General features: G+C 35.0%; 1 protein-coding gene across 1 annotated transcript in view; it reads left to right on the top strand.

The window, feature by feature from the left end:
* RASA3 (RAS p21 protein activator 3) overlaps positions 1-10,102 on the top strand; it is an 85,741-nt gene extending 75,639 nt beyond the window's left edge. The window contains exons 16-23 of the mRNA XM_015816470.1: positions 368-445; positions 1,658-1,731; positions 2,767-2,873; positions 3,086-3,168; positions 3,678-3,886; positions 5,467-5,570; positions 7,407-7,590; positions 9,957-10,102. Coding sequence (XP_015671956.1) covers positions 368-445; positions 1,658-1,731; positions 2,767-2,873; positions 3,086-3,168; positions 3,678-3,886; positions 5,467-5,570; positions 7,407-7,590; positions 9,957-10,032 — 915 coding nt within the window. The 3' untranslated portion in view covers positions 10,033-10,102. The remainder of the gene's footprint in view (positions 1-367; positions 446-1,657; positions 1,732-2,766; positions 2,874-3,085; positions 3,169-3,677; positions 3,887-5,466; positions 5,571-7,406; positions 7,591-9,956) is intronic.
* The last annotated feature ends 3,325 nt before the right edge of the window (positions 10,103-13,427 follow it).

Raw genomic sequence — 13,427 nt, 5'->3', positions numbered from 1 at the left:
ATGGCTGGCCATTTTCCCCCTGGAGCTTAAAGTTTGTGAGGCACGTGTCCTATGAACTAATACTCCTGAATTGTTTCTAGCCTTAGGTCACAACCTAGGCCAGGGGTAGGTAACCTTGGCTCTTTTATGACTTGTGGACTTCAACTCCCAGAATTCCTGAGGCAGCCAAGCTGGCTCAGGAATTCTGGGAGTTGAAGTCCACAAGTCATAAAAGAGCCAAGGTTTCCTACCCCTGACCTAGGCCATTAGGGAGAGTTTTTTAAATCTTTTTTACCATTGAAAATTATTTGTCCACAAGTTAATGAATCTTATTTTTTTCTGTATTTTGATCTCAAGTTTAATGATCAAAATGGTGGTTTTATTGCAGGCCAGTTTCAAGGAATCATATATGGCTATATTTTATGACTACTTTAATGAGCAAAAATATGCAGATGCAGTAAAAAATGTAAGTATTAGAAACAATGTTTTGTGTGCTTTGGGGGAATGCCAGCCAGTTCCATATATTATTATTTATTTTTTATTTTTTTAAACAAATGCTTTATGAATTTATGAATGGCAATATTTTTATGAATTACGTGCATTATATTCTAAATAATTAATTAATTAGAAGTAAAAATAATAATGGAAAAGATGGGAAAATATTAGAAATAAATCTTTTGGCCACCGAATGGGTTTTGGCATACTGATTTAAAGTTTCCTTCAATAGATATCTTTAGAGTTGCAATAAACAACATGAAATAGTGCAATAGTGGGATCATTTTGAACATTCTCAAATAGTTCAGGAAAGGTTGGATGGGTTTTTTCATATTTGGAGTAGCTTAGGTATAAAAAAAATTACACCTTTAGACTATACATTGACTTTCTGTTACTTCTAGATTTATAAAATACTATAAATCTATAAAATACTATAAAATACAGAATTAACAACCATTTATCCAACATTGAAATGTAATAAAGATTATGCTGTCAGTGCCTCTGGGGAACATTGAAATGGGGAAAGTTGTCTAGACATATTTTTTTCTTGATGTCATTCCCATACTGATCAGCCATCTACCATATGGATTAATAAGACATTTATGAACAATATATTTGACAATCCACTATCAAAATGTCTACATCTCCTATACAGAATTCATTGACAAGAAGCTTATACCTTTCATTCGCTTTTAATTAATTATTGCCCTCCATACCTGTTGGACTGCAGTTCTTTTAATTCTAAACCAATGTAGATAAAAACTATTATATAGGCTGGAATTTATAATAGCTGGATTCCCACATGTTTGAAGGGCACAGGTTGAAATAGACTGATTTAAGTATTCTGCAATGAATGTGGAAACAAGCATTGGATCAGCATCAATCGCAACTGCAATAAAATATCAAAATTAAGCCTCAGAAGAAAGAAAGAAATAGATATAATGTATTTTGTATTTCTAAAAAAGTTTCAGACGGATATGCAGACCCATTATATGGTTAAGCACAAGATACTTAACATAATTTATTTGTACCTGGGGAATTAATTAATTAATGTCTTTCTTTCTGTTTCTATTGGCCAATAAATCAGTGTTTTAAAACTTGAACTTACTTGCTCCAACAAGTAAGAATTAGATGACATCTATGTTAAATGTTTATTTCAAATCTATTCATTCTTTCTTCCAAGTTCTTGGATTTGATTTCATCCTCTGGAAGGAGAGATCACAAAATTATAGAACAACCAATACTACTTAAAGAAGGGTGAGTTTATATCAGTGTTATTTTTCCAAGTGTGTAAGATTAAATGTTTCATCTTCTGCTCATAATGGATCTAGCGGGGTTCTGTAAAGTTCTATGCAAGTGTTGTGCTGATTAATATGTGTTAAAGGCTTGGATGTGGAAATTTAAAAAAAATGAATTAAAAGAAGTGCAGATAATTATTGTTAAGTTTTTAGGCTATTGGATTATTATTGAAAACACCAACTTTTTTCCCCATCAGAAATATTTCCCAAGTACCAAAAACATGAAATATAATTAGGTTTAAGATAAAAGGGATACCTGCTTCTAAATGCAATTAATTTTAATCAGATCCATAACATATACCTGCCATTTAAAACTTTGTTGTTTTCTTTTAAAAATTATTTCTACTGACTGAAAAAAGCAAAAATATTGACTTTCTAACATTCCCTTTTTAACAAAAAATGAACTTCTCAACTGTATTTTCCTTCTCTCTTTTTTTGTCTTTGCTTGGCCTGGTGTGCAAAAGATGCTTAAATAATGTAAAGAAAGTTAATAATATTTCATGGAGATAAGATAGTAAAGACAGATGACTTTCTGTCTTTCTGTTATATAATATATTTGCTCTCTTATTAAGCACCTTAATTAAGAGCTTTGACTATTCAGCTACAAGTTCCTAAACGTATGAGTGTATATGACTAGTAGAAAAAGATACCTCATGGCTGATGTTGGTCTACTTGCTGTCCTTGTTGGTGCCTCTTAAAGAACACATGCCTTTTCCTGGTCTTAGATGCTGGCTGTGCAGTTCAGAAAAATACACATTTGAGTTTAAGAAATATCAACATGACGCTATCTCTCTAGTGCCTCCTTAACTGAAATGTGTAGTTTCTTATGAGGATGCAGCTATATTATGGTTTGACCATGATTTCTATAGTGCAGAGTTTCACAGCCTTTAGGGGTTTCTCAAGATTGGTTCCTTTATAAGAAGAGCACAATTTCTGACAAGGACCAGGCTGAGTATATATTTATGTAAAACTGCTGTGGACTTTTTTGCAATAGATTTATGATCAAAAGGGCACAAGGCAGAAAAAGATTTGGCATGAAGAACTTCAAGAAGAGATGGTTTCGGCTCAGTAATCATGAATTTACCTATCAGAAAAACAAAGGTATTAAAAGTTTTTCTTTTCCTTTTAATTTAAACATTAATACACTATTTTCCAGGAGAAAATGAATCAAAAACTCCAAAACCACAATTGGTGATTAATAATTAAGGTGGTACAGAATATAATGACAATGCAATTGTGACATAAGCACGTACATATGTTTGTATACACAAGGAGTTTAAAAACATTTTTTTTCTTGTAATTATCCACTGTAGGTGATCATCCATTATGCAGCATTCCAATTGAAAACATTCTGGCAGTAGAAAAGTTGGAAGAAGAATCTTTCAAAATGAAAAATGTAAGTAGTTTCACTTCTTAACTATTACATACAAACCCGTACTATACACTTTTTTCTTGGAGGGGACAGTTTGGTCTAGTGGTTAAGGTATCATGCTAGAAACTGAGAGAACGTGAATTCAAATCCCATCTTAGTCCTGAAAGGTAGCTGAGTGACTTTGGCCAGTCACTCTTTCTCAAACCAGCCCAACTCATAGGATTGTGGTTGTGGGGAAAATAGGAGAAAAGACTATTAGATATATTTGCTACCTTGAGTTATTTATAATATGTAATATACACATACACACTCTCACACACAGCCTTGTCTTGTAATATACTTTATAGTCTGCAAATTGTTACACAGTTCATATCAAAGGGTTCTGGATGTGAGCCCATCATCTGAGTGAGAGCCAGCCACTAAGCAACCCAATGATAAAAATACATATTCTAACAGTTTTTCCCCCTAAAACATTATGTTTTAAGTATTGCTCCATGTTAATAATCAGTTGTTTTTCCCTCTCTCCCTTTAAGATGTTCCAAGTGATTCAGCCTGAAAGAGTGCTCTACATTCAGGCCAATAATTGTGTTGAGGCCAAGGACTGGATTGATATCCTCACCAAAGTTAGCCAGTGTAACAAGAAACGACTCACTGTCTACCATCCTTCTGCATATCTTAATGGGCACTGGCTGTGCTGCAAAGCTATAGCAGATAATGCTCCTGGTTGTACTCCTTGCACTGGGTAAGGACGCTTCCTGTTTTAAATTTTGCTTTAAATATTTGATGATCAGACATAGCCCTGTGGATGATGAAAGAATGAGACCTGATACTGTGGATGAACAGGCAGGTCTGACAATATGCATTAAACACTACTTAGTTTTTCTTCTCTATCCAGTTTTCCTTCTAGAAACCAGTAACTTTTTAATATGGAACAGGCTTAGAAGATGTATTCTGACAAGACTAGAATTATAGCCGAAATTATTAAGTAGGTAGGTTATGCTAGAAATCATTTTATTTACTATGAATATCCTCAGGTAGCTAGGAAAGGGATTTGGATGTTTTTATGTATACTGTAGTTCTTACCAAAAGTGCATGCAGCAGGCCCCCATCTTTAAAAGAAGAGTTCCTGTTTCTCTATCCTATATAAGAGGATATGCCTTTTCAAAAAGAAAAAGAAAAAAGAAAGAAAACCAATCATATCCCTAACACAACTGTGCACCATCCAAATGCAAAATAAAAGTTTTATTAGTATGCGCTAATTCATATGCATATTTTTGTTGATTCAAGTCATCCCCTAATCAGTGCTGTTAGTGTGCGTATTCTGAAGGTATAAAGTTGTTTAGTGGCTTAGAATGAATTTGAGTTCCTGTTGCTCTCTTAGCTGTGACTTTTCCTGGACATGGATGAGCGGGCCATGTGACTCAGTGCTATGATTATTTTATGCTAATGCAGTGCATTTTATATGGAATCATTCCTGAATGAGATTTGGAAGAGCTTATACAGAGCATGGCATCAAGGTTTCTGTCCAAAACATCTTTTAGAATCCATGTTACAGTGACCTAAAGGAACAAGATTGGCTGCAGATACATAACATTCTTCAAAATTTTAGTAATATGTAAGGTCCTTAATGAGTTAGGAGTCTGATAGGTTAAGAGTCTAATAGGTTAACATCCTTCCTGACTTCAACCTGTTGAAGTATTAAGATCTGCAAGATGGGAGATGGACAGTTTCAAAAATTTGATAGATAGATAGATAGATAGATAGATAGATAGATAGATAGATAGATAGATAGATAGATAGATAGATAGATAGATAGATAGATAGATAGATAGATAGATAGATTGATTGATTGATTGATTGATTGATTGATTGATTGATTGATTAGAGGTAGGTGATGGCTGGATAGATAAATATGATAGAGGATGGACGGTTGGATGGACGGACGGACAGACAGACAGACAGACAGATAATTAATTTTGGTTTTCAGTGCCAAGCGAAGATTTTACTCACTCAAGATTTTGTTTTTTTACTCACACATTTAATAACCTCAGCCTGATTGGCTGAAATACACTGCAGGCAGTAGAATGCTTTCTTTCCTTTATACAAATGTTATGGTTCTTATTTGGAATACCTCCTCCTTTGCATTATTTTGTTCTTGAGAATTTGTTTATCTCATACATCAGTTTATTAAAAATGTATTATCAATCTGTAATGAAAATGATTTGATTGTGGAGTCTTGTTCTCTTCATCAAAACCCTTTTCAACCCATAAATGAAATATAGAGTTTCAAAATTTCTTGACAATATTTAAATGATTGTGTAGGGGTCTACCAGCAAATATACAATTAGACATCGATGGAGATAGAGAAACAGAACGCATCTACTCCCTGTTCAATCTGTATATGACCAAACTGGAGAAAATGCAAGGTGGGTATGCAAAGGAGTTATTGTTTTGTCTATGGAACTCATTTTATATAAAATCTAATTTTAAGGGACTTAAAACTGCAAAATAATGGACTTTTCTTCCATTTCTGAAAATTCTCTCTCATTTATTCCCCCATTCTGAATAAGTCACTTTTTTTACAAAATGGGAAAAGGAGGGCAAGGAGAGCAAATGAGGAAAACAATGTTGTACCAAAGCAACACAAACTCTGCTGTTTTTGTACAGGCATTGTGACATTGCACATATATATAGCAGAAAGTTTTTCTGGATCCTGGAGACACCTCTAAAAGACACTTTTAGATCTTTGTGTTGGGATTTGTATTTTTTTTCCTTATGGATATATTAATTTGGAAGTTAATCATCTGATTAACTGAATGTTTTGAATGGTTTTTTTTTAATTACAGTTGCAGAGAGGGTGGGCCTCTTAATCAGGTTCTTCAAGAGAGAAGTTTTTACTCAGGATCACCCCCTCTCACTGCACACATTCCTTTCACAATGACTACCATTTATACCGTTTCTACTACTATTGATGGAGGGTCTACGACAACTCACCGCAGCCAACTCACCGTGGCCAACTCACTGTGGGACAAGAATTGCACTAATATTGAAGAAATGGTGGAATAAAATCATTAAAGAAAGGATGCCAAAGAAAGGACAAAATGAAATGTGAATGACAAAAATTAAAACATTTTTAAAATTATTTTAAATAATTAAATTGAATTGCCCCACAGCGAGTTGTCCTGTGGCAAGTTGGCCACGGTGAGTTGGCTACGGCAAGTTGTCCCATTCCAGTTGGTGGAAGCTTTATTGTCAGTGCAGATCGCAGCTGTTGACTGTGATGACATTTCAGATCAGGTCCATTACCAGAGCTAAAGAATGAAACTTCACTGCTTTTCATTTCGCAGTCCTAAAACAAGGAATTTTCACATCTCTTGTTTGATAAAGAGATTATAATTTGGTAAAGAGATTATAAATGTGATTTATGAGATTTTAATTTGGCCAAATGGAGGTATGGGTAAGGCTACACAAAGTGAATAGCAGAATCTCTAATATAATAGTGGGAGAAAGTGCTTCCTTCCCTGAGTAAGCCATAACTCAGCTGTGCAAAAGTATATATATAGGACACTACAATTTTCTAGATTTTTATAGTAATTCAGATTCTTAGGCATGTTGTACATTTTGCACTAATAGATTCTTTTGCAACACACAGTTTTCTATCTAAGCCACCTGCAAAACAGTTTTCTCTGTCTGATGGCCTCAAAATGTATTGGTCTTGAAGTCCCAGAATATCTTCCTGGTGCTCATCAAATTATCTAAAATTTGAAGTCCAGCGCATCAAGAGGGCAGCAGGTTGCGGAAGGCTGATATAGGATGCAGGAATTCATATTGCTATTAATGGCCACTAGCTTAGGTAGCTTTAAAAGGAGAGAAATATATAATGTATTATGTATGTCTTATAACAATATAATAAAAAAGGACAAATACCTTGTAAAATAAATCTTTAGCTAATATCAATAATGGAAAGTAACTTGTTGCTGTCAATAAAAACTCATTAGCAGTGTCCTTATGAATACTGTTATCTCCATGCCCAGCTTGGAAGCTTCTAAAGATGATTCTCACTGAATTTTCAAATGAATAATCTGATCTTACAGGATTCTTTATATGGTCAAACTACTCCGATGTATTATCTCTTATTCAATTTTATTCTTAAGATTGTCTTGTCATTCTCAGGATACAGTATTAACTGAATCCTGATCATGTGTAATCATTATTAGCCTCACAAGTTATTAATTTTTCTTTTTTTAAATCTCTTTTGACAGAGGCTTGTGGCAGCAAATCAGTGTATGATGGGCCAGAACAAGAAGAATATTCAACTTTTGTCATTGATGATCCTCAAGAGACTTATAAGACACTAAAACATATTATAGCAAATGTTAAAAACTTAGAACAGGAACATGCCCAGTATAAGAGGGATAAGTTCAAGAAGACAAAATACGGAAGCCAGTAAGTGTAGGATGATCTCAAGCACTATTGAAACAGCATTTGGCTCCCTGGCAAAACAAGAAGTGTTGGTTAAGTTTCAGTTTGCTCTCAATGGCCTGCAATGGATAGATTTGTTGCCTTTGTTGAATTGTTGCTCAAAAAGGACTTGTTCATATTTGTAGCATATTTGTAGCATATTTCCACCATCTGTTCCTCTATGGCAGCGTCATTGAGCCTGTCACTCTCCTCCACCATCATACACCATATACCAGTGATTTTCATTTTTTAGAATGGCAGTTTTCTGCAGGCTAGTTTCAAATCATTAACAATTAGTGGTATGATTTTATTGATACCAAGAAGTTTAATAATAATAATAATAATAATAATAATAATAATAATAATAATAATAATAATAATAATAATAATAGTAGTAGTAGTAGTAGTAGTAGTTGTAGTAGTAGTAATAATAGTAATAGTAATAGTAATAGTAATAATAAAGTTGGAAGGGACCTTGGAGGTCATTGAGTCTAACCCCCTGCTCAGGCAGGAACCCTACACCATTTCAGACAAATGGCTGTCCAGTCTCTTCTTAAAAACCTCCAGTGTTGGAGCATTCACCGCTTCTGGAGGCAGGTGGTTCCATTGGTTAATTGTTCTAACTGTCAGGATGTTTCTCTTTAGTTCTAAGTTGCTTCTCTCCTTGATCAGTTTCCATCCGTTGCTTCTCGTCCTGCCTTCAGGCGCCTTGGAGAATAGCTTGCCTCCCTGTTCTTTGTGGCAGCCCCTGAGATATTGGAACACTGCTATCATGTCCCCCCTCGTCCTTCTCTTCATTAAACTAGACATACCCAATTCCAGCAGCCGTTCCTTATATAGTGCACTAGTTTTGCATTGACATATTCAGAGCAGCAGCGCTTAAAGCAGGGGTCCCCAACCCTCGGGCTGTGGACCAGTACCAGGCCGTGGCATGGCAGCAACTGGACCGCACAAACAAGCAAAGCCCCATCCACGAGATGCAGGCAGCAAACAAAACCATGCATCCTCAGGTCTGCGGAAAAACCTCTCTCCACTGAACTGGTCCCTGTGCCCAAAAGGTTGGGGACCTCTGGCTTAAAGCATCTGTGCTGCTAGATATTGCATGCAAAAATGAGCTTGTCTTGGACAAAGAGAAGCCTTCTATATCCTTCGTAGAAGGCTATAGCTCAATATTGGAGTCTATGCATTACAGGAAAACGTATGAAGTTCCAGGTACATGAAGTTCTTGGTGCTCTTTGAGCTTGGTTACTTTGTTGCAGACATTTCATTATCCAACTAGGTAACACTGATGATGTCTCCAATTAGGTAACAAATCCCCAACAGTTCAACCCTGAGTTACAAATATTCTCTTCTATTGGTAGTTCCAGGTATGACTGGCAAAGATTCTTACTGGAAATTCTTGAAAGTTGCAAGCTACAAATTACCCTTATGCTCAGCAGCAGTTCAAATACTGGTGATAACCTCCATAACCAACACCACTATCCCAGTCAAAGTTGTAATAACAATGGCAATACTGCAGTAAAAATCACAAAATCTTGGGCAAGCCCCCTTTTCTCTTGCAATAGTCCATGATATTTACTAATGAAAGTAGACAAGCAGTGAAATATCAGGCTATTTTGTTCTGGAGAAGATTGCCAAATACTAGAAGAAGCTGATATTTTATTTACAGCAGGCATGTCAAACTCGCAACATTGCGTGACATATCGTGACTTTTTCCCTATTGCCGGCAATGGGGTGGGCGCGGTTTTGGTGTGACGCATCCAGCCCACAGGCCAGCAGTTTGACATGCCTGATTTACAGCATATTCATTTAGATGGATTAATGGCCTGATTCTTCTGCCATATTAACTGAGAAAGGTAAATTGTAATTTCAGCACAAAGCTATTAGTTTCACTCATTCACTACAAGAACAGTCATTGTCATTTTCTATCACAAGGTAAATATAATCTTCCTATCAGCATATTTGTTTAATGTAATAAGGCATCTCCTATGCAGGCAAATCACATACTCTGTGTCTCTTCTTGTTCTTGCTTTAATTTTGCCAAATCTTAATTTAGATAATCACATGATTATTCTCTAAATCTCTGGATTTTTTACCTGTACAATCTGTGTCACTTACAAAGATATCCATATATATTCCATGGGTTGCCATTATGCATTTTTTATTTCTTTAAATCGTTGTATTAAAAGATGTATTGTACAGACCTGTCCATCTCACAATATTATGCTATCATTCATGCCAAAATTTTCAATCAATATATTTTTGTGGAGGATTTTTCTTTTTATCTGAAAATTAAGAATAAACATGTCAATCTTTCCTTCAACTTTTTCTTCTTTCTTTTCGCTTTCTAGGGAACACCCCATTGGTGACAAGAGCTTCCAAAGTTACATAAGGCAACAGTCAGAAATCTCAGCTCATTCCATTTGAAGTCTGAAGAAAGTTATTAGATGGTGTAGCTGAAGGACTGAAGAAAGAGAAAAGCCACCTGTAGCAAGATATACATAACAAATGTCAAGCTTGCTGAGGCTTGCTAAGTGTTTTCTCTCTCTCCAAGAACTATTACAATTGTTGCTATGCACTTTATTCATCTGGTGTTAACAGATGAAGGAACTCTGCCTTCTAGGTAGTTTTCATCATATGTGTTGTTCTGCATTTTTAAAAGTGTTGCTCTGGTTTCTTGGAATCTAGTGATCAGTTCAATGATCAAAGCCTGTGGACTTCATATTGACAACTTCCACACTCCTTTTACATGGCTGGGAGCCTTTTTTCTAGATTTCTAATTTTTGATGGCTGACTAGGGGCTACTTTGCATTATGCCACAGAGCAATTAGGAAAAGCTTTGCAGTATTTGCTTTTTAATGAAGCAAAGCCCAGTTGGTTATTAATGTAATCTCCCCTCACTGGAGCTTGCCTTGACCCTAAGAAGACTGAACAACAGGGTATTTTGTTAGCATTAGCAACATATTGGTTTAAGAAGAACTGGCTTCTAAAAAGAAAGTCTACTATTTAATGGTACTCCCTGGAATTTTTTGATACAGAGTTGTTTCCACTATGGCAATCAATTTCTATTTTTTTCCTATAAATTTAAAATGTTATAAACCTGAATAAATACATATTTAAACAATTTAAGTATGTATACTACAAGAATGCTCATACAGTAGTTGCAAAAACAATCGTTTGATTATCAGAATTAATGATTTTCTACTATTTAAGGGCCATTTCAAATGCAATACATTTCTTACATCTGTAATATTTCCATGTAAGAAATAAAATCAACTGTAAGCAATTTCTCAGTGAGTGAAGTGAGCACACACTTGTTTTTTGATGACATTTACAGATGAAAGCAGAGATAAAATTAATCAGTGAAAAGTTGACTTAATATGTAGTACTGTAGGTGACCTCACCAGGTTCTTCCTCAGGGAATTTGGAAAGCAAAGAATGGCTATAGTCTCTGATACAAAAACCTATTTCTTCTCTAGCGAGGTTGACTGCAACATACTACATACTAATACATTTCAGCAAGAAATGGAGACAAATATTTTTTACAAGATGGTTTGCACAACCTACACAGAAGTATTATCGATGTAAGAAAACAACATTCCATATGAAATAGACTGAAGAAGGCCAAGGTGTAATGTAATATTTACTTGTTATGCTCCCTTAAAGTTGCAGGATAAGGTGTTAGCAGCAAGATATCAGTAAAGAGATCTTATCAGAAAGATATGGAAGCTTTATACTGAATGTTGCATGTTCCTGTTCTTCTCGCCCTAGTATAAGCATTTAAACAAGAAGTATTTCAAGAACTGTGAGATAATGCAGCTTCAAGGAAAGATATGCTTAGTTTGGGTTGTTTTCATCACATTAACATACAGCTGTACTTTGTTAATATGTTATGAGTAGATGCAAAGCATAAGATTTCAAAAAAAAAAAATCAAGATGACAACCACACAATTACAATCTTGACTTTTTGACATCCCTTCCCACAGATTCCCCTGAATAGGTGAAATGGAATGTGCAGCATACCTCACTGAATGCAAATAAATATTGTTGGGGGCTGACAAGGGTGTGTATATGTGTGCGCGCTATAAAATTATAAAATGGTTTGGACCCAGATCAAGTTGGTTGCACTTTAAGCCCCACTGATAGCTAGAACGTTTGTTATGATCAACATAAGCCTTCTTTATTTTTCAGTTAACCTAGATATGCCAAACTGTCTGGATCCAACCCAATATAGCTGATTGGTTATATCATAGCTTTTCTAAGAGTCTGATTCACTGCATGTTGGGCTTTGACAAAAGTCAAAGTAATGTGACATAAAATACAGGCTAAATGAGACTACTCTTGGACCACAATTAATGAACATTCAACTTGATGCAAAGCTTCTTTAGATCCTAATATTAAAAGTGATGTCTGCAAAACCAGCCCCACATAGTCAAATCCATACAAAGAAAAGAATGACAATTTTTTTATGCAGCGTCTATTTTTAATGGTTCTTGTTGTTTTTAGCATTAGGTTACATTAGGAAACTATAAGATGAGAATTTATATCCTATCAATTGCCAATAGAAGTGCTAGGGAAAAACTGCACCATGTGCTCTGAACTGCCATTTGAAACTGCCAGTTTTTTTTAAAAAAGTATGTATTTGTAACTTAATAGTCTTTTGACAAAATACTAATGACCTGCAATGTGTGTTCTATTTGCCAATTAAAAGAAGTGTTTTATTTCTGAAAAGCCTATGTGTATTCATTACAAACTAAATATTGACAAACCTTTTCAAAAGGTGGAAGCTGAATCTTCAGCTAGGTATAGGCAGTGGCTACAGCAACATTTCATCAAAGGCTGTCTGCATTGCAGAAGGGATATTAGCTTTACCTTTTTGATCAGTCAACTAATCAGCTGTAATTGCCATCAATTCACTATGGAGAAAGCCTGCTTTTGTTTTCAAACAACAGGTGGGGGGAAGCAGTACAGCTTTGGTTATCAGTGAAATCCAGTGTGAATTGATTCACTTCTAAACAAAAAAACCCCTCATTTTTTTTAAAAAAGGAAGTTATATTTGTTGAGAAGTAATTCTTTAATAATGTAAGGAAGAAAATATGAAATAATAGAGTTTAGGAATCCGCCGTTATGTTTGTAAATATAGGTACTTCTCAAATTACAACCAATTTAGTAAGCAAAGTTACAAGGCACTGAAAAAACTGACTTATGACTGGTCCTCACACTTTTGGCCTTCACAATATCTCACGGCCACATGATCAAAATTGGGGCACTTGACAACCAGCTTGTATTTACAACGGTTGCCACACTCGGGGTCATGCGATCACCATTTATGGCCTTCCCAGCTGGATCCTGACAAGCAAAGTCTGAGGGAAGCTGAATTCGCTTAATAACTGCCAGATTCACTTAACAACTGCAGTCATTTGCTTAACAACCATGGCAAAAAAGGTCATAAATTCACTTAACAACTGCTTTGCTTAGCAACGGAAATTCTGTAGTCGTAAGTCAAGGACTAGCTGTAATCAAATAATGAGGTGTTCAGCTTCCAGTATCCAAAAATAACTGCAAAGGATTAATACAACATATTATCTAAATTTAATCTGAAAGTTACAGACACACAATCTACTATTATTATTATTATTATTATTATTATTATTATTATTATTACTTTAATTTATACCCCGCCCTTCTCCCGAAGGACTCAGGGCGGCTTACAGGCAAATAAAAAACGAAACTATACAATAAATATCTAAAAACAATTAAAATATATATTAAATTAGCCTGTTATTTTTAGAAAAGTTATAAAATCCCTATTAAAATCCCTA

The sequence above is a fragment of the Protobothrops mucrosquamatus genome, unplaced genomic scaffold (genome assembly GCF_001527695.2).
Source record: "Protobothrops mucrosquamatus isolate PMUCROS unplaced genomic scaffold, P.Mucros_1.0 scaffold455, whole genome shotgun sequence".
Lineage (NCBI taxonomy): Eukaryota > Metazoa > Chordata > Lepidosauria > Squamata > Viperidae > Protobothrops > Protobothrops mucrosquamatus.
This window is presented reverse-complemented; position numbering and strand designations above follow the sequence as displayed.